The sequence below is a fragment of the Nelumbo lutea genome, chromosome 8 (genome assembly GCF_056320005.1).
Source record: "Nelumbo lutea isolate HS-2025 chromosome 8, American lotus-T2T, whole genome shotgun sequence".
In the NCBI taxonomy this organism is placed as follows: domain Eukaryota; kingdom Viridiplantae; phylum Streptophyta; class Magnoliopsida; order Proteales; family Nelumbonaceae; genus Nelumbo; species Nelumbo lutea.
The window spans coordinates 47,525,583-47,547,155 of record NC_142691.1 but is presented as its reverse complement, the minus strand read 5'-3'; the positions used below and the strand labels follow the sequence as shown (position 1 = coordinate 47,547,155).

The window sequence follows — 21,573 nt, the reverse complement described above, 5'->3', positions numbered from 1 at the left end:
AAATTACAGCCGCCCCATAGTCTACTAGTAGCCCTCCCCCTATAAACTACATCCTGTCTGTGGATTTGGCATCAATCCACGGTCAGGATTCATTCCCCTTGTATAGTGGAGCTAAGAATTCTGAGCTGGGCTGATCAATCATTCTCCCTTAATATTTTCGTCAACTAGCAATCCACCCTAAACAATTCTCCACACCCTAAAACTGATTTTCAAGGGTATATAAGTAACGCGTATACAATTCCAACACCCATTCTCTATACCTCTGGCTCGTGCATGATCCAAAACTTTCTTTGCTGCAAAATCACCATTAGCCACATGCTTCCTAATAACTTTATCATCATTATTAGATAAAATAATATGAGAAGAAATACTTATGTCCACTTTATCAACCGAAACCACTCCCATTCTCTATAAATGCTTCTTTTACAGTCATTAAAGTCATAATTTCGACACCATCTATAGCAAAATTAAATAAGGGACTATCATCAACCCAAGTATCAAACCAAAAGGAGATGTCTCTTTCCCAACAAGCCACATCGAATTATTAAGCACAAGACTAGCAAATTTTAAATTTCTGTTCTAGGTTCTAGAGATGGAGTAGGATCCTTCCAATAAAGCCAGGTGAGAATTATGGAGGCATTTGGCATTGAAAAACTAGGCCAATAAATAATTTCCATAAATTGCATTCTACAAAAATTTCACTTAGAGAGCAACATCAGCATCAAAGACCCTCTGAATATTAAGTAAGGGTGGCAACAAGCCGAATTCTTCACGAGTTACTAGAGCTCGGCTCATGAAAAGCTCGGTTCGACTCGGTTTCAATCGTGCTTCGAGTCAAGCTTGAGCCTAATTTATAGGCTCGATTAATAAACGAGTTGAGCTCGAGCCTAATAAAGCTCGGCTCGTGAGGCTCGTGATCCGAGATCAAATATATATATAATAAAATTATAGAAAATAATATATATAACAAAAATATTATAATTCTTGATTTTTTAAATATAAAATAAAAAATATTTTTATATATAATTTTTTATTTTTATAAAATATATTTCCTTAAATCGAACTCGAGTTGAGCCAAGCCGAGCTCGAGCTTATGATTTTTTTACTCAAGCCAAGCTCGAGCTCAATATTCTAGCTCGAACCGAGCTCGAGCTCGAGCCTTATACAACCTTGGCGAACCGAGCTTGAGCCTCATACTATTCAGCTCAGCTCGGTTCGAATCCACCCCTAATATTAAGCCCCTCCCCCCTTCCCTAAATGGTTTATAAATGATATCCGAGGCCATCTAGTGGTGTTTTGAAGTACCATCATAATCAGCCCATAAAAAAACCAAAAAAAAAAGAAAATTATTAACCCTCCTAAGGACCTTCCTTAGCGTAGCCACTTAGGATGTGTTATAGGATGCTAGAAAGCACGCTTTTGAGGAGGGTTGGCTTCCCCTAAAGGTGTCAATTTGTATCTCCAATCTACAACTATTCTAGAAATTTTCCTCAAATATGTCACTTTGTATCTCCCTTTACAAATTGGAACACCCAAGTAAGTGAAAGGGAAATTTTTCCGAGAAAAACATGGACATCTTTCAATAATACCAACACACGAAGCATAAACATATAAACATATTTTGAAACATATAAACCACTTTTATTTCTATTACAAATCTGACCTAAGGCTTCTTCATAACATTTTAGAAACCCCATAAACTGAGTTAAAGACCTCTTCTCCCTCGTAGTAAAAATAATTGTGCCATCCACATAAAGAGAATGAGAGACATTATTTACAACAGCCCTTGTGCAGGTGAAAATACCAAATTGAATTATTAGCCATCAACATTTTAAGGCCTTTGGTTAAAACTTCCTCAACTAGAATAAAAAAAAATATGGGGAAAGATAATCCTATTGTAGTGGCTTTCAATTGCATTACTTCAAGTAACTAATGTGATGTAAAACATATTGCATTTTTCATTTTACGAGTCACATTTATATCATGCCCCTTGAGGCCAACGCAAACTGGTCCATGTTAGGGTCTTAAATTCTTAATTTTGCTCATTCGCTGAACCTTCGAAAACCCCCCATTTGCTAATGTTGTTCATTCATTCATTCTAACAAAATATCTTCCTAAAAGACAATTAAAGTTATAAAATCATTATTTTTATATAAAAAAATTAAGAATTCAAGACCCTAACATGGACTAATTTGAACTTGCCTTGAGGGGTGTGGTCAATGATCCGAGGGCGGAACTCTAGCCCATCCACTAAATTCAAGAAAAACACAGAATTTTAAAAAATTGCACATGAGGATTGAGGCACAAGGCGCATCAGACACACACCTAGATGCACCAAGCGTGTACCTTTTGAAAGAATTGAAACCTATTCCTCACAGAATATGCCACATACCGACCTATTCCTCACAGCCATATCTCACATTATATTGGGAATATCTCCCCATCAATAATAAATATAAATAGGCTCGATGTGCGGCCAAACCATGCTTTGAGGTCGGTGTGAGGTACCTCGTATGAGTAGTAAAGGACTCCTTTTGAAGGGGCTGCACCTGGACAGTGAGCGACCATCCATAGATGTTCACAATGCACGGTGAGATGTATAATCTATTAGCAGTCTTTTTGTGTGATCTATTAGCAATGTGGATCAAAAAGGGTCCAATGGTTTCTTGCACGGGACGACCATAACAAGCCTAAAATTCCAAGCCGATAGTTCCTTCTTGTACAGGATTTTAAGGGTTTTAAAACATTACTGCTGATCTCTGCAGCCAAGGAACTGAGAAATAATGGTGAAAACATCTTACATGCGGCTCAAGGGGAGCCAGCAATTCAGACAACGGCTCCTACTGTCTACTCTATCGGCCACCCCAGTCATCATTGAGGACATTCGACCCGACGACTCATGGCCTGGTCTGCGCTCCCACGAGATCTCATTCCTTCGATTACTCGAGAAGATCACCGATGACTGTGTCGTCGAAATCAACGAAACTGGTAAGGAATCTAAGCACCCAGAATTGGGGTTTTAGGTTTAGGGTTTATGTTTCCCATCTGGGGTTTGTTTTCCTTTCTGTTATATTGTGTTCTCTTAATCAGGGACGAAGTTGAAGTATAAGCCCGGAGTTTTGATGGGCGGGAAGCACCTCATGCACGATTGTGGTCTCAGTAGGTCTATTGGGTATTTCTTGGAGCCACTAATCGTATTCGGATTGTTCGGAAAGAAGCCCCTTATGATAAGGCTCAAAGGTTTGAATGCTTCTCTATTATTGCTCTTTACTATTCGTATTCATGTTTGTTGTGGAATAATTATTTTTTCTCACCACTTAGCACTGGATTCAAGTTCTTTTCATTTAGCGTTGTGTTTGTTTAATTTCTTTGCTGAAATTTAAATACAGCTTTTATTGATACCACAATAGTTGGGCCTCTAACTGTTTGTTTAATTGTTGCTGTTGTTTGATTGGTTATAGTTACAGAATAATGAATAGTGATAATGGGAGCTTTATGGAGGAAGGGTTTTTTTTTTTATTATTATTATTTGTTTTGCTTTGTAAAAATATGCAGTTGGTTTTGCAAATGCTAAGTTTGTTCCAAGACTGCCATGACCAAGATTGCATTAGGACAACTTAGCTTTCCTTGGATTGGGGAAGGTGTATCTCTCATTTCGTTTTATGTGGAGTCATTTAATTTTGGTTAATATCCACCTCTATTATTAGTTCTTGTGCAATCTCTTCAATAGCTAGGGTAAGATCAATGGTTTGTTTACAGGAATTACAAATGATTCCAAGGATCCATCCGTGGATACTTTCCGATCAACTACGTTTCATATGCTTAAGCGTTTTGGGGTCCCTTCAGAAGGATTGAATCTAAAAATTGAGAGCCGTGGATGTCCTCCTCAGGGTGGTGGAGAAGTTGTTTTATCAGTTCCCATCATTCAGAATAGTCTATCAGTGAGTTCTTAACAGCAAGTTGTTTTATCTATGCTGCTTCTTAGGTTTACAACTTTACATTATTTTTCCACCTTCCCTGCAGGCAGTCACGTGGATTGATGAAGGAATGGTTAAGAGAATTAGAGGAGTAACTTTCTCTACCAGGGTTTCTTCCCAGTTTGAGCACTCTATGAGGCATGCTGCTCGTGGCATCTTCAATCGCCTGCTTCCTGATGTAAATATAGAAACAGACCATAAAAGTGGTCCAGATGCTGGAAGGTACATTGTGGTGTTATTTTGCGTCTAATAAAGTCTCTATTTATGAAGAGACACTCTTCATAAAATTGAAGAATGCGGTAAGTCACATAATTTGCACTCATTTCCGGGATTTTTTTTATCATGAAAACCACTTTATTTGAAAAAAAAAAAAAGTTGAAACTCAAGTACAGGAAGAATGCATCAAGATTTCAGTATTTCAAGTATCATCATCAAGATAACAGGTATTATATGTAGTTTCATTGCTGTTTAAGTCTTAAAATTTATAATATGATTCATGAATTGAATGATGAATCCCAAGGGTTTCAATTCAAATCTTATGTCTGAATCCTCTGGTTCAATTCATGCATTTTACAATTTGTACAATTCAATTATGACATAGCTCTCTACTTTGTCCTCTTTTTACCTTTCAAGAGATTTGCTTTAAAGCCCTTATTAAAAATTGATTTCTTAAGTTTATTTTGAGTTTACTTCTGTCATACATTGGTTAAAGTGCCATTATTATGTAGATTAGTTGATCTTCAAGTCAAATTTGAGTATATCACCATAGGCTTTTAGTGTACAAGTGGTAAACTCTATTGTTTTAAGTGCTTATATGGTATATATGGATCAAAAATAGGGTAAAACTACTTTTTTATATATATTTTCAGTTTATCTGCTTATAATTTTTTGACATATTTGTAAAAGCAAAAAAACTTGTGATATGCAATATAATTCACAATTCAATTCAGTTAATCTTTTTCCTTGATTTACAACACAATTACGATTTTCAGAAAACTACTTTGGGCTAATGAATGATAAATCACTTTGCAGTTCACCTGGCTATGGTATTTCATTGGTTGCTGAGACTACATCTGGTTGCTTCATCTCTGCTGACACAGCAGTATCTTACTCAAGGAGAGAAGACACAGATGACATTCAGGATGAAGAACAGGAAGAATTGACGCCTCCTGTGGATGTTGGTGAGCAAATCGCATCTGTACTGCTTGGAGAGGTTGAACAAGGGGGAGTTGTAGATTCAACACACCAGGTCTGTATGCATTAGCACAACCTAGTAGGTTGCCAGAAAAAAAAATGCAATTAGGGCTTGGAGTCTGACACTTGACTAAATCCAACTTTTAGATGGTGATTTTTTTTAATTTAAGTTGCATGAGTATGACATGTAATGAGCGTTTCTTCTGTCGATTTAGAAGAACATTACCTTCAAACCTTCTTCTGATGTATAAAGGAGCATATGTTTGATGTTTCTATTCTCTACATCTTTCTGTCATGTGAAACCATGTTAAACTATTTTTTGGGGTTTTTCCCTTCTTTTGCCATATAGTAATTTAAGCAGGAGTAAATGTATGTTTCTTGTAGTATTAATAGTGGGAAAAAATGATAAGAGTTCTGCTTTATTCTGGGGGGAATGTGCTTTGCATGTGGTATTAAAGTGGAAACTCTACTTCACGAGAAACTTCAATTCACACACTAAAAAAGCCTCTTGTTGAAGTGGAGTTTCTGCTTATAGGTGATGGATGTAGTTATACCATTTATTTTAAGAAATGAATGACATATGATGCACTATAATGAAGAGTGTTTCTGATGATAATTTTTGTACTCAAATCCGGTATATTAACGTTTGATCTTATTTGATTTGCTTTCAGGGTTTGTTGTTCCTCCTCTGTGCATTATGCCCTCAAGATGTTTCTAAGGTTCGTGTTGGAAAGCTTTCTCCTTATGCAATTGAAACACTGCGGCATATCAGAGACTTCCTGGGTATCAAATTTGTTATTATGCCAGACCCAACAACAGAGACTGTCATACTCAAATGTGTTGGATGTGGGTTGAAGAACCTCTCCAGAAAGCTCTCATGAGGGGAGCGGTTCATGCTCGTACACTGGATAGCTTGGTGGTCTCATATAACAGCTACACTTCAATGATTTGGGAGTAGATAGTATGTCTACCATCACCAGCATGAAATTTTGTAACCCAGAGTCAGTATAATGGTAAGCATTAACATTAAATCTTCCATAAGTTATTCATTTTTTGAACATATACCTGGTGGGAGAGTTTGCAGCTTGCACATTAGAGTTTAGTCATTTCTTTTTGGAGATAAACTTGTGCATTCGACCTTCTCGTACTCATTTCACAACCGAAAAGATAGCAAAGCTTCTGATCTTTCTCACACTCTTGCTGTCAAGGTATATCATCTTTCTACAAGGCTTCCAATCTTTTACCTCTCTCACTTTGTTATCATCTTTAAAGAAAGGTAAGTTACTTGCACATTCCTTGGAGTTTACCTTCCATTGGGTTTTTATATTGACTTAAACCCTCTTTGACATTGAAGCTACAGAGGGTTTGCTAACGTAAAGACACAATCAAGACATAGAAAATTTATCAAAATACCCTCAAAATAATGGCGTTGTCTCTAAAATATATGTATCCTCATTTATAAACATTAGAGGCAGTTTTACCATCTCAAACCTTCGTTTTATTTTATATTTTTCATTCTCACCTTATCATTATGGCAGAAAATTGTAACTATATAAGATATAAGGTGCCAGAAAGGGGGTCAAACAGGCTTTTGAAAATTTCTATGAAATACATTTTGAACACTCCATCGCTGAAACTGACAACCTAATTATACAGGTTTTTCATTTCCAAAAAAAAACCACTATTTATCAGTGGTATGGTGGTCGAATATGTGATTTGAACTAAACCCAGTATTTAAGTTGGTCTCTCAGGTCTCAGCATCCTTCCATTTGAGATGTGGCTCAGATCTGTGGAAGGGCAGCTCTCCATGTAGTCAATGCTAGTCGACTTGCACATGCCTCAGTCTAGCCCCATGTGGGGGTTAAAGCCGCATCACATGTACCCCCCCAAAAAAAAAGTCTTAACATTTGACCAAAACCCCAGAGGGGTACAGCCGTAGAGCTATCGGTGCATTCAAATGTAATTGCCAATTTGCCACTTTAGCCTTTTCTTTTCATTATCCACTTTACCTTGGTTACTGCTCTTATCCATAATTTACTGAATTCCTAGGATCCACCACAACCATCTATTGTATTTTAAATGTTTATTTCTGGGAATAAAAGTCCTAGGAGAACAGTGTCCGAACATTTTTTATAAGCACGCTCAGTAACAAATTTTCTAAATATCTCTAGTTTATTAAGACGTGTCTTCGGTAGTGTCAATAGACTCAATACAAGCCCTGTTTGCGGTGAAATTTGACATACTTGGGTTGGGCTCAAATTGGTAAATGGTGTTCGAGGTGAATATGTGTGACTCAGGGGCGGAGCCAGGTGGTGGCGGCGGAGAGCTATGGCCCCCCTATGCCTTCAAAATTCACATAATGTTATGGCCTTTTTTCTGGAGAGTAAATAAGTATATATTAGCAAAAAGATAAGGAGATACGGTCTTCCAGTCTGGGTATCCCTGGCATATAGGTACAATAAACAAATGAAGGCTGAACATGAGTTTTCTGCATGAGCTGTTAAGTTAAACTTTCTATTTACATGCACAAAAGAAATAGAGTTCAGATTGTTTAAGATCTGCTTTGAGTGTTCAAAAAGCCAATGGCACGTCCAAGGATAATCCTGCTTTTCTTTAAAGGAGCAGATCAACTGGAGAGAATCTATTGCTGTTAACTCTTTAAAAGCCTGCAGCATCGCAAACAATTTAGCCTGCAAAACAGAATTGACTGATGGAAGTGCGACCTCCTAAAATTTTTATGCAAGATAAGTTCCGAGAGGCAATAACAACTGCAAAAGTGTAATCCGTATTGGGAGACAAATACAAAACACACTTTGAATTATCAGGAGATTGGATCATGCTTGGTCTGTGGTTTTCGACCGTACCTGAAAGCTGGTATACATTCCAAATAGTCTTTGCCAGGCAAGGAGGATAGATATTATGGTTTTGAAATAATTCTCATTTCTGCCATACCAAATATACTATCACGCTATAGTTAACCAAGATAAAATCTGTCTAAAAAAGATTTAGTCATTTAAAATATTGTAGAGCTGTTTCAAGTTTGCTGCCCAAGAGTTAATTAAACAGTATTTGAAAGTGTAAGTTCCAAGGGTTAGAGAGAAGCACATTTTGAGAGAAACGGCAGCTGATAAACAAGTGGTGAAGAGATTCCTCTTGCTCTTGACAAAAAAAAAACAACATTTCTGAGAATTTTCCAGGTTTAGATTATGTTTGATTGGAATCATATTGTTTAGGATTCTCCAGGCGAAGAGCTTGTATCTAGGGTAAATAGGCAATTTCAAGAGAGAAAAAAGGTTGAAGCAACTTCTGATAATTCCTTTTAATAGAAAATTTACCCGTAGAATGAGGTAACCAAATCCAGTGAACTGAATTGCATGAAGGGTAAATTGGGGTGTGAAGAATTTGGGAGGCCACTGGTTCCAAGAAACCAGAATTCACTAGATTATGATTCCAAGAACCATTCTGAATGAAAGACGATATATTGAGATTAGAGAGTTGACGAGGAAGAGGCTGAGGGGGCCAGGAAAACTGCCCATCTGATTGGATCCAAGGGCTGTGACCCAGAGAGAGCGAAGATTTCTCGTTTACTAGTCGACCCACTTAAGAGGAAAGATCCATAAGATGGGGTCCAACAGCTTTCCAGTAGGTAGAAGAGAAGAGGGAATAACTGAAGGGAAAGAGTCAGACTCCTTGAGATATTTACTCTTCCAGACTTGAACCCAAAAATTATGATCTTCATTTCAGAATCTCCAAGCAACTTTTGTTAACAGACTTTGATTAACTAAGTTGAGCCTTTTGAGACCCAGACCTCCATGAGATTTAGGCAGAGAAAGGGTCTGCCAAGCACACTAGTAGAAAGGGTATTTATTAGAGCTAGAGGTACCCCACCAGAAACTACGGATGACTTTCTCAATTTGGTTAATGGTTTTTTGAGAGAATTTTATTAAAGACATGGCATGGAGAGGTACAGATTGAAACACAGATTGAATAAGGACAGATTTGCTTGCCTTACTTATGGCAGAAGCCTTCCACCTGTTTAGTTTCGCTTGTAAGTTGTCTAGGATAAAATTCAAGTTAGCATCTTTATTCTTTGACCAGAATATGGGAAGTCTTAGGTATTTTACATTCTTATTTAAAGGCCAAATTTTGAGTTGTCTGCTAATGAGACGCTTAGTCTGGGATGGATATTTTTGCTGCAGAAGATTTCAGATTTTTCTAAATTTACAACTTGACCAGAGGCTTCCTAAAAAGAGGTTAAGATCTCATTAAGGTTATCTAACTCTTCTCTATGGGTTCTCAAGAAAAGCATGATGTCATCTACAAAGAAGAGATGAGAAATCCTCGGGGAAGAATTAGTGAGAGGGATCCCTTGGATTCTGTTTTCTTGTTCTGTCTTAAAAAACATTCTAGACAAAGCTTCCATAGCTAGAATAAACAAGGGGACAGGGGGTCTCCTTGACGAAGGCCTCGAGAAGGAAAGATTTGACCCTCAGAAGAACCATTTACAAGAATGGAGTAGGACACCGTTGAAATACACTCTTTAATTGAGGTGCAAAAAGAGTATGAGAAACCCAGGGCTGACAGGGCCTGGATTAGGAAGCTCCATTCCGATCTATCATATGCTTTGGACATATCCAGTTTCAGAGCAAGATACCCCGTTCCTTTCTTCTTATGCTTTAAGAAGTGGAACATTTTTTGGGTTATGATAGAGTATCCGTCATTTGGCGCCCAGACACAAAAGCTCCCTGATTCTGATTGGGAGAGATACACTTGTCTAAAACAGACCAGAGTCTATTAGTGATGACTTTTGCTATGATCTTATACATGATATTACATAGACTTATTGGTCTATAATCTTGAACTTTCAAGCAATCAACCTTCTTTGGAATTAAGCAAATGAAAGTATGGTCGAGCTTCTAAAGAAGCTTTTTGTTAATGAAAAACTCCTAGACCACAGAGACTAAATCACGGCCCATTACATTCCAAAACTGCTTATAAACTAAGGCGGGAAAGCCATCTGGGCCAGGGGACTTAAAACTTCTTATTGAGAAAAGGGCAGATTTCACTTCCTCAGGGGAGGGGGGCTCCAGGAGCATATTGTTATCTTCCTCCGTAATGACTGGATTAATGATTTGCTCCAGATCAGTTAAATCCTCAGGATTCTGAGAAGTGTACAGCTCTTGGAAATAATCCACAAAAGTGTTACAGATCTTGTCATGAGAGGTTAACCAGTTATTTTGGCCATTTTCCACTCCGTCAATAAAATTTCTTTCTTTTATGGAAAAAATTGGTATTCCGATCTTCCAATTGGAGCCAGGTTTGTCTAGAATTCTGCCTCTAGTAACTCCCTAACTGGTTAGAAGTTCTTTCATAATCCTGATAGAGATCTCCCAAATCATCAGTAAGATTTAGATGTTCAGCCTGAAGATTTAGTTTCTCGGTAGGTTCTTGAAAAGTAGTTTTCTTCCAAGCTATAAGAGCCTTCTTCAAAACTTCAAGCTTTTTAGAGTTTAAAGGCTGCATAACCATTGGTATTTAGATTCCACGAATCCTCAATAAGCTGATGACAAGATTGGTCCGAGAGCCACATTTCATAGAAACGGAAAGGTTTAGGAAGATTTTGACAAAGAGAGTCTAGGTTTAGGATAAGAGGGTGATGGTCTGACCCTACTTTTTGCCTAAGGAAAGAGCCACGTTTGGGAATAAGTTAAGGACATTTGGGGCCAGGACTGCTCTGTCTAAGGTTCTAGAGATGAGACCCTGCCTACGCTTGTTAGACCAAGAGAGGCCCCCACCTCGAATATTTAATTCAAGAAAATTAGAATCTAGAATGAACCGCCTATACATTTGGCGAGAAGTAAACAGGTAAGGCACGTGATAGCACGTCGCTTCATTAAAATCCCTGATTAATAAAATAGGTAAATTTATCAAACCAAAAAGCATTTCTCTGGTGCTTAACAGAAGGGCTGTAAATAAAGCCTATTAACCAATTAAACGAATTAGAATTAAGGTTCAGAAACACATACCTATGACAGGACCTCTGTATATATACAGATACAGAAAAACCAGCTTTCCAAAAGATGGTTAGACCTCCTGCTCATCCTTCAGGATTAACGACATGGCAGTTAGGATACTTCAACATAGTAGCTAAACAAAGTAGTAGGAAAAGTCAATACTAATAGAGCTTTGAGACTCGTCTCATCAACGTGAATGAGAACCTCATCTCCTGCAGTTGTCGAGTCGTCTGGTCGACCATAAGTAGGAATACCCAAGGAAGTGTCAATTTCCAAGTTGGCTAAAAGGTTTAAGCGAGGCCTCTTTCCTCTGCACGTAGAGGGCCCAGCTAAGTCATCAAAGACCCTGTTTAGCAAAAGCTGGGTACCTTCAGCCAGATGATAGGTTTGCGAAGAGACTCTCACAGGGCCCACTGAAGACGAAGGCATGGAGACAGGAAGGGAATTCCACAAACGATTAGGGGGAGTTCCTTCAGGAGTAAGGAAGGGTTCTGGCAGCTGGGGGTGAGGTTGAGGAGGGATAAAATCATTGAAGGTCGGTCTTTTCCTGGATCTCCTCATAGACACTTCTGCTCGAAGCCAGGGCCCAAGGTGGTTCATGGTACGTCTACTAAAGAACTGGTTAAAGGACCTGCCACCAGTTTGGGGAAGGGATTGGGAGCAACGTCGAAACAAATGGCCCACCTTACCACAGATGTAACAGATGGAGGGTACATTCTCATACCAATACGCGATCCAATTGTTTACACTAACAAACCCTCCAGTACGTAGAGGTTAAGAGACGGATAGAGTGACTTTAGCTCGAAGGCAGTATTGGTTTACAGAGATGAATCTCGCAGGCCTAGACGTTCAAAGAGGGGTCTTCCAACATCTACAGACAAGGTTTCAAAAGGCAAGTCATGGACTTGCACCCAAATCCCTATACGATCCAAATTCCAGTCATATTGGGGTCTAAAATGACCTCTATGTAAAGGTTCAAGAAGAAGATTTCCAGAATCTAGGTTCCATAGTTCATAAAGACCTTGGATCACGTCGTCAAATTGATCTGTGAGTCTCGGGAACAATATGCAGATAAGAGACAAGTTCCAATTTTGTTGGACGTCTGGGGAATAAGGGGTTGGATGTTAAAGACTTCAACTGGACCATTTTCTTGAAGCATTTGTTGAAACGCTTCATTTAGCCCGTCCAAGTTATCCATTGGAAAGAAACTACGAGCAGCCAGGCAAGGGGAAGGCACGGAGAGGAAAGAACACAAAACATCAGAAGAAGAAGAAGAGAAAAGAAACAAAGGGGTCGGGGAAAGAGACAGGAAAAACAAGAGTAAAGACGAAAAGACTATTGGGGAAGATGGGGTCACTGTAATTTTGGAGGAGAATCTCTGAGGTGCGTCTAAAAACACTATCTTCAGAACATTATTTGCCCCCACTCAGTTTTACTGAGTTTGTTGTTGGGTTACAGGCAAATTCATTCCCAGGATACAACAGAGCCTTGGGCGAGAATCTGCAACCAGCAAAGTTGAAGAGTCTCCAAAGAAACCTTCTGTGAGAGTGTAGAGAGAGAGAGATAGTGAATTTCGAAATTGTGTGTTTTGGAGTTTGATTCATGTTCCTTAAATAATTTGTGAAGAGGTATGAGGAAAAGGTAGTTGCTGGTTTAGAGAAGGCACCTTGAACAGTCACAATTTCAACCATTGTGACTGTTTAAAAAGTCGTTAACAGTTGGTGACTGTTAACTTTGAATTGTGCCTCTTGATCACACTTGATTGAATCGTGACCGTTGATCTCATCAACGGTGATCAACGCACCAAAACCAGAGTTGTCCATCACGAGCCACGCGGGTGCGAGCAAAGTACGCCTCTAAAGCGCCTCATTGCGCCACACACACGCGTGCGCGCGCGTTGCGCGGTATCGAATCCCCATACTCTCCTCTACTAATTCTAAGGAGTGCAAATCAGCTCCTATTGAAATATTGAAAACAAACCTTGTAATTATCCAATGTGGGACAAGTTCAAAACTGGGTTTTTTTTTTGTAAGAGAAAAATTGATTTTCCAACCAAGTGTGCATGTGCAATTTCTCATGTAATTGACCAATCAAACCCATTGGATTTAATCTCTTATGAGATTAAAACCCAACAAAGACAACAGAACTACCACACCATAAATGAGACCTACATAAGCCACTAAGAAACACGCAACATCACAAAGAAACTTATGAGGGGTAATTTGGCCTGACCTAAATGAGTATGGGACACATGGATGCAGCCTACCAGCCAGACGACAGACCAGCTGTGGTGCCACGACAGCAGATCAGAGGACCTCAGGAGCTTAGTCACTTCGGAACCAAAGCACCTCAGTGCCAGAACACTTCGGAACCGGGGCACCTTGGTATCCACGCTTGTCGAGGTGCCACATAACCGAACCTAGAAGTTCGCCAGTCATCTTCGAGCTTCTCAGAATTATGTCGCATAACTGTAGGCCTTATCCTCTATCCCACCCGAATCGGAAGGAAATGGTGAACCTTACTAATTGGTATGTTACCCACCTTCCAAAGCGGAATGAATCCTTACATCACGAGCCGGAGATTTCGAGAGAGTTTTGCGAGACCCACGGCTTCCCAACTATATAAGGGCAACAACCACCAAGACTCAGGTACATGCGATTACTTGCTCACTAACATTCTAGCACTCAAGCTTTTAGCTCGCAACCATAATACAGTACCGACTTAAGCATCGAAGCGTCATCGTCGGGTTTGCCACCCCAGATTCCCTGATCCTCTGCCTTGCAGCTTGGTCCAGCTCGCCATGCAACTAAGGTCCAAGTCATCTTCCAGCTAGGACCTTCCAGATCGCGCACAATTAATTGGCGCCATCTATGGGAACGATCGAAAAGTCAGGGCATTGACATGAACATCACTGGGGGGCAGGATCACCAAACGTCACTCCCTCGAGGCCTCTTAGTGACTATTGGGCAGTTTACTATTCCCCTGACTACTTCAGGGATCCCCTCTCCATCAGTGCCTCAGACAACTCAGTAGATAAACATCCTGTTGCCCCAGGTGAATATCACATTTTCGAAGCCGTCAGTGATTCCTCCCGGGGTCGGGCATTCTCAGTTCGACGACTTCGTTCAAAGTGTCAGGACAATGCAGATGGTTGGGTGAAATTTCAAAATTTTTCTCTCCCTTGTGCGAATCTTATTCCCTGATTTAAAAAAATTGCATTTTTCAAGGTTCGTTCTTGAAACAAATAGGACTAGATCTAAAATCAAAATTAAGCAAGTAGGGAAATACCTGATACGGAATAATAGTAACTCCCAACGTAGGTGTTTACGCAAAAAGAGTTGACCAAAACCAACCTCCACTGAATATGACACAGCTTATGGTGAGGCAGGATCAGTATGATGGTTCTTCAGCAAGAATCAGGCAACGGGATGGTGAGCACGACTTTAAATTGTTTCTTCTAGCAAGAAACAATATCAAGAACTATTATTGATCAGATCCAAGAATGGAGATCAAACTAGGTAGGGGCAGCAAGAAATGGGGAAGAATTATGTAGATTTTTTAGTCTATAAAACTGATGAATTTGCCCCTATTTATAACCTTCTTTGGATCAACCTCCAAATCCAATTAGGAGAGAGTTTCTTGATCCAAATCTGATATTTGGATCTGGACTCTTAAATGGATAACACTTATCTTATCCTTAGCTAATCCTGATCAGGTTATAAGTCAAAATTCACCCCCTTTTAATTAACTTACTTAAGCCCAGTTCGAAAAGGGCTTTGGCCCATTTAGTCACATAGCTCACTTTCTCTTTAAATGTTGGCTATTTTGGCTCTCTTTGTATGGTGTGGGACCCTAGCATTGATCTATACATCAGCCACATGAGTCCAACCCAGCCACTGTTACAAGGCCTAGTCGAATTCATTATAGAACACAGTGAACCCCTTGAGTCCATCAATATGGACTCTTAATGGGCCCAACATTTACACTAAATGGTCCTTGGGTCCAACCACCTTATGAAGGCCCAAAGACTGTAGGCAGATGCAAGATTAGCCCATCAGGCATTACCCTCAATGATCTTATACTTAACCTCTTAGCCCTTAATGCTAGTGTTGCACTCTCTACTAACATGGATCCTAATAATTAAAATATTTTGCAAACAATTTGTGAAACCATAATATATATGTATTTCTCTATATAAATATATTTTGCAAAAACAAATCTCAACAATTTTAAATCAACTACCGGCAGTTTAGGTTTCCATCAGAAAGAGTGCATTCTCTGATCATTCACTTTGTCCGACAAAGGGGCTAATCTTATCACTATGATCACCCACTCATGTGAATTCTCAGATTGTCCCAACGTACCCATATTTTAACCCCCTCTAAGAATCTCATTGATTGGCATATCAAAGACAGTCCAATCCAACACCTAGTGTAGTACCATAATCGAGTCCAAGGGTCAAGTGTAACATTCCAGTTTTGTCCATCTGTCTCCAAGGTCTAGGTCCAAGGTCAGGTCTCACCTTGGCAACTGAGACAACCCACCCGAACCCACTTGGCGGCACATCAGTGTCAACCTTGGCAGGATAAATCTCCCCAGATCTATCCAACGACTGTGAAGATTCTAAACAAACACAAGTCTCATAAGTGTCTAGTTTTAGGGTATTACATAGAAACACACCAAAATAACACGAATCAATTATGTACTTTATTCATTTACAATAAATGACAAAAAGGTACATCAATCTTATTGGAGCTAAGGGCATACACTGTCTAACAGTGAACACCACCTTTTCAGAGCCTTTGGTGATTCCTCCTGGGGTCGGGCATTCTCAGTTCGACGACCTCGTTCAGAGTGTTAGGACAATGCAGATCCAGATGCAGCAAATCCACCAATTCCAATAGTTCCAACAGCAAATTCCACCTCAGCACATAGGTCAGTACCAAGGACAGAACCAGAACCAAAATCGGCACAGGGCCCATCAAAATGTCCGTCGATCTCCGAGGGGACCTTGTAGATACCAGTGGGTGGGACCCCACCTCGGGGCAGGACGAACGGACAACACACTCCCCCAGTCTCTCATAGGGGGAACCCGAAGGATAAGCCCAAAGTCAGCCATCCTGAGAGGGCCAATCAGCAATAACATTTGTGGTCGGAAAACAATGGATCACAACGCGATAATCGTCAGCTTGGGGCTTGAGGAGGGGGCTCAAGATGAGACCCCTCGACACCCCACAACAGTCAACACCGGTCTCGAGACCAAGAAGAAGTAGGAAGGAACCCTGATCCACCTTGCGACAATGTTCAGGAGCGAGTGCAGACCAGAATTGAAGTGCCTGACCATACAGAAGTCAACAGTACAAACGTCGAGCCAGTAAAGATGCAACAGTGATGGCGTCTCAAGACTCGTCGTTCCTCATCCAAGAACAACCTGCCAGTGAAGAACAGCTAACCGTTGAAACTGAGCCAGGAAAGGGAAGAGGTAAGATCGATAGCTACGCGAACAGCCCCAGCTCTATTGAGCCAGCTGTCCCCCCTATCACCCGAGCTACGGCCCTAGCGATCATGTAGACACGTTCCGGTCTCAAATGCATCTCGTTGGTGCAAACGAAGCGTGTATGTGTGTGGCCTTCTCCACCACTTTCAAAGGATTATCCCAGGCTTGGTACAGGAATCTCGTGCCTAGCTCGATCAGAAGTTGGGGACAATTCATGGACATGTTCATAGCCCACTTCATCACTAGTAAGAAGTGTCCGAAGTCACAAGAAAGCCTTTTAAACGTGGTGCAGAGGGAAGGTGAGTCGATCCGGTGCTACATCAAATGTTTCAATGAAACGTGCTTACAGATACCGGAGCTCAACCCAGAAGTTCACCTCACCGTAGCTCGAAAAGGAGTCACACACAAGGAATTCAGGTGGTACGTCGGAGTCAATTGGCCGAAGACTATTACAAAGTTTCTCGTGTTAGACGAGAGATTCGTAAGCACCAAAGAAGAGCTCAATTAGAAATAAAAAAACCAACAAGGCGAGAAGAGAAAGAGAGAAGAAAAAGGTTCGAGCAACAGCAAACACAAAGGGAAGAAGTAAATCACCTCGCTCGAGGAGTAAGTCCCCCTTCTGAAGCTACAAGTCGGGTCGACGATCTAGGACCCCACCTGTAGAAAGAACCAATTACACTCCCCTCAACGTGAAGCGAGGAGAGATCCTGATGGCAATTAAGGACTCCTCCTCCGTCAAATGGCCACCCAGGCTACAGGGAGACCCAATGACCAAGAACCCGAATGTACTGTCACTTTCATCGGGACCATGGCCACAGCACAAAGAACTGCCGGAAGACCTCCTTCATCAATGGGTGATCAACATGATCACTAGCGAATCCATTGTAGTGGGGTGCACTTTAGCAGCAGGGAAGACCTTGGTCAGGGAACCGGAGCATGAAGCAGAAAACCCACTGAAACAACCTCGGGTAGAAGAACCCATTTACTTCACCGAGCACGATGCGCGTGGGAAACAGTATCCTCATGACGATGCCCTTGTTGTGAAGCTCATCATCAACGACTTTGAAGTGAAGCGGATCCTGGTGGACTCAGGTAGTTTGACCGACATCCTATTCAAAGGGACCTTTGACAGGCTACAGCTACAGCAAAGCGAATTGAAACCGGTAGACATGGCCCGGGTGGGATTCAGTGGTGAAGAAGTCAAACCTCTTGGCCGGGTCATAGTACCAGTTGAGGCAGGCACGTCGCCAAACATCATGCGATTCAAGCACACCTTTCTGGTGGTTGCGACTCCACCCCCCTACAACGTGATCATAGGTCGGCCCATCACGCACGTCTTACGTGCAATAGTATCAACGTACTATCTAGTGATGAAGTTCCTGAAGGATTACAGAGTAGGGGTTGTGCGAGGCGGTCAGGTCGAGTCTTGTAAGTGCTACGTGGCTACCCTGAAAGGAAAGACGAAACTGGTGGAAGATGTCGAGCTAGAGCAACCAATGGACTACATCGAGGTGCGAACAGTCGCGATGGAGGAGACAGTCCACATATTGGTTTCCAAGACCGAGCCAACTAAGACTCTCCAAATCAGTTCCCTGATAAGTGAACCGCTCCGAACACAACTAGTAAGTTTCCTACTTACTAATTTAGATTTTTTGCCTAGTCCGCAGCATAACTCAGCATTGACCCTAGTGTGATTACTCACAAGTTAAATGTGGGCCCTTTAGTTAGGCCAATTAGACAAATAAAATACAACCTCATCCCAGAGCGGTGGAGGGTAGTCGATGAGGAGATCGGGAAGCTCCTCGTCGCAGACTTCGTCAGGGAGGTCCATTACCCGAGCTAAGTTGCCTACCCCGTGCTAGTGAATAAGGCCAATGGCAAGTGGCACATGTGCATCGACTACACCAACCTGAACAGAGCCTACCCAAAGGACTACTTCCCCCTTCCCATAATAGACCGCCCGATAGACGCGACCTCAGGGCATGAGTTGCTGAGCTTCATAGACGGCTACTCCAGCTACAACCAGATTAGGATTGTCATAGCCGATCAGGATAAGACTACCTTTCTAACTGAACTCAGGTTGTACTATTATAAAGTCATTCCCTTTGGTTTGAAGAATGCTGGAGCAAATTTCCAACAATTTATAAATAAAATTTTTAAGCCTTTGATTGACAATAAAATAGAGTTTTATGTTGACGACATGGTCGTGAAGACCCAATTTTCCAATTCTTTAATTGATGATTTAAATATGGATTGTCAAATTCTAAGGAAATTTAATATGAAACTTAACCCAAACAAGTGTGTCTTTGGGGTAATGTCAGGAAAGTTCCTCGATTACATAGTGAACCAATGTGGCATCGAAGCCAACCCGGATAAAATTAAGGCCATTTTAAATCGCCCCAAAAAATAAAGGAGGTTCAAAGACTCACTGGCCTGGTAGCCGTTCTCAACCTGTTTATGTCTAAATCGGTGGGTCGGTGCCTTTCTTTAAGGCGATAAAAAAGAATGAAGACTTTGCATGGACCAAAGAGTGTCAGCTCGCATTCGATGAGCTGAAAAGGTACCTAAGTATCGCCCCGGTTTTGACCCAACCTAAGGAAGGAGACAAACTAAAGCTATACCTCTTTGCGAGCAAGGAGGTAGTCAGCTCGGTACTAATCAAAGTAGACTGGGTCCAATGACCAATCTACTATGTAAGTAAAGTTTTGCAGGACAAGGAAACCATATATCCTGACATTGAGAAACTAGCGTACACGCTAGTAGTAGCCGCCCAGAAACTACGTCCATACTTCCAAGCCCACACCATTGTCGTCCTCACCAACAGACCTCTAAGGCACATTTTGCTTAAGCCCGAGGTGTCAAGGAGGCTGACGAAGTGGTCTATCAAGCTGAGCGAATATGACATCCGATCCGAGCCACGTCCAGTGATCAAAACCCAAGTCTTGGCGGACTTCGTAGCAGAGTGTACGTTCAGCACGCTGGCCCCTGAACTGACTGAGCCCGCTAATGCATCGAAGACGTCAACCAGTGCGGCACCGGTCCCGGTCAGGGTACGACTGACATGGGACAAGGAGCCCTGGATCCTCCACGTAGACGGCTAGTCTAACCAACGAGGAAGTGGTGTTGGGCTGATACTGTACAGCCCAAGCGAGGTGAAGATGGAGTATGCTCTCCGGTTCGAATTCAAGGCATTAAACAACGAAGCAGAGTATGAGGCACTAATTGTTGGGCTAAACTTAGCGAAGGAAATGAGTGCCAAACACCACATCGTGTGCAATGACTCTCAACTGGTAGTAAACCAAGTCAATAGTGACTACGAAGCTCACAATTCAACTATGGTAGCTTACGTGGCCAAGGTTAGAGAAATCCTACTAGGCTTTCATTATTGCTTCATCAGAACAATACCAAGATCCGAGAACGCTGAGGCCAATGCCCTATTACGCTTGGCAAGTACCAGTGACAATACAATGTGAACCATATATATAGAAGACCTGCCTCGGCCCAACATCCTCGGGGGGGCAGAAAAAGTCACTCTCGTGTTGCAAGAAAAATCGAGCTGGATTGACCCATTCATTGATTATTTGCTCCACGGGACCCTACCAGCAGAACGCAATGCAGATCGAAGGGTAGAGCATCAATCAGCTCGGTATGTCCTTGTAGACGGGCGGTTGTACAGGAGGTCCTTCACGCTCCCCTACATACATTGCTTGTGACCTTCAAAAGCCAAACTAGTACTTCGCAACATCCATGAAGGACTATGGGGAGGACACTTGGGGGGCAAAGCGCTCACCCAAAAAGCACTAAGGTAGGGTTACTACTGGCCTACTATGAAGGCGGACGCACATGAGCTTGTTAAGAAATGTGACAAATGTCAGAGGCATGCCAACATCCTCCATCAACATGTTGCCAATCTGAAGTACCTGACCAGTCTGTGGCCCTTCGCATAATGGGGGATCAGCATCCTTGGTCCATTTCCGCTAGCAACCGGCAGAGGAAATTATTTGTCGTAGCAATAGACCACTTCACAAAGTGAGTGGAGGCCGAACTGTTGGTGAACATTACAACTCGAAATGTGCAAAACTTCTTCTAGAAAAACATTGTGTGTCATTTTGGACTACCCAAGGTGCTGATATTGGATAACGGGAAGCAGTTCGAAGACACCAAATTCCAAAGTTGGGGTGCCGAAATGGGGATTCAGCAAAATTTCACTTTGGTGGCACACCCGCAAGCGAATGGACAGGCCGAAGTGACGAACAAGGCTATCCTCCGCAGACTGAAAGCTCGCCTAGTGCGAGCTAAAGGATTGTGGGTGGATAAGTTGCCCAGTGTCCTTTGTGCCTATAGGACGACCATCAAGACTGTAACTAGTGAAACGCCCTTCAACCTCACGTATGGAACAGAAGCCATGATTCCGGCAAAGATCGAAGTACCAATGTTGCAGCTTGAAGCATACAACGAAGAGGCAAACAACGACAAGCTCCTAACTAACTTGGATCTAATCGAAGAAGTACGCGACCTGGCCTATATCCAGACTATAGCTTACCAACAGCAAGTAGCTCAATACTACAATGCATGGGTCAAGAAACAACAATTTCAAGTCAATGACATGATGCTCTACAAAATGTTACCTGAGCTCGACATGGGTAAGCTCATACCAAATTGGGAAGATTTGTACCGAGTGAGATGAGTGTTTGGCGAAGTCACATACGACCTCGAGAGTATGGAAGGAAAACAAGTACCTCGAGCTTGGAACGTTGTCAATTTGAGGAGATATTATCTATGAGCTCACGGCTCCAACTCCAACATAACTAAAAAAAATTACTAAGTCCACAAGACCACCAAGCTGGTCAAAAGGACATCAAGCTGGAGAGAGGACAATAAGTCACTCCCA

General features: G+C 41.5%; 2 protein-coding genes across 6 annotated transcripts; both read left to right on the top strand.

Annotated features, from left to right (window-relative positions):
- The first annotated feature begins 2,426 nt into the window (after positions 1-2,426).
- LOC148844022 (RNA cyclase family protein) lies at positions 2,427-6,796 on the top strand. 5 transcript variants are annotated; one of them, XR_016103265.1, is made up of 8 exons: positions 2,427-2,590; positions 2,766-2,988; positions 3,091-3,240; positions 3,760-3,941; positions 4,024-4,199; positions 5,010-5,226; positions 5,843-6,184; positions 6,380-6,463. XR_016103265.1 is itself a non-coding variant. In XM_088957759.1 (7 exons), the coding sequence occupies exons 2-7, from the start codon at positions 2,784-2,786 to the stop codon at positions 6,050-6,052; spliced, it is 1,140 nt and encodes a 379-aa protein (XP_088813885.1). In that variant the 5' UTR covers positions 2,427-2,590; positions 2,766-2,783; the 3' UTR covers positions 6,053-6,363. The 5 variants fall into 5 exon arrangements, 2 of the variants coding, with proteins under 2 accessions (XP_088813885.1, XP_088813884.1); XR_016103264.1 differs by lacking the exon at positions 2,427-2,590 and adding an exon at positions 6,532-6,796 and having other exon boundaries at positions 2,606-2,988; positions 6,380-6,447; XR_016103263.1 differs by lacking the exon at positions 2,427-2,590 and adding an exon at positions 6,526-6,796 and having other exon boundaries at positions 2,606-2,988; positions 6,380-6,447.
- A 14,072-nt stretch (positions 6,797-20,868) lies between these two features.
- On the top strand, positions 20,869-21,369 carry LOC148844021 (uncharacterized). The gene has a single exon (XM_088959482.1). It carries the CDS (start codon positions 20,869-20,871, stop codon positions 21,367-21,369), a length of 501 nt encoding a protein of 166 aa, XP_088815608.1.
- The last annotated feature ends 204 nt before the right edge of the window (positions 21,370-21,573 follow it).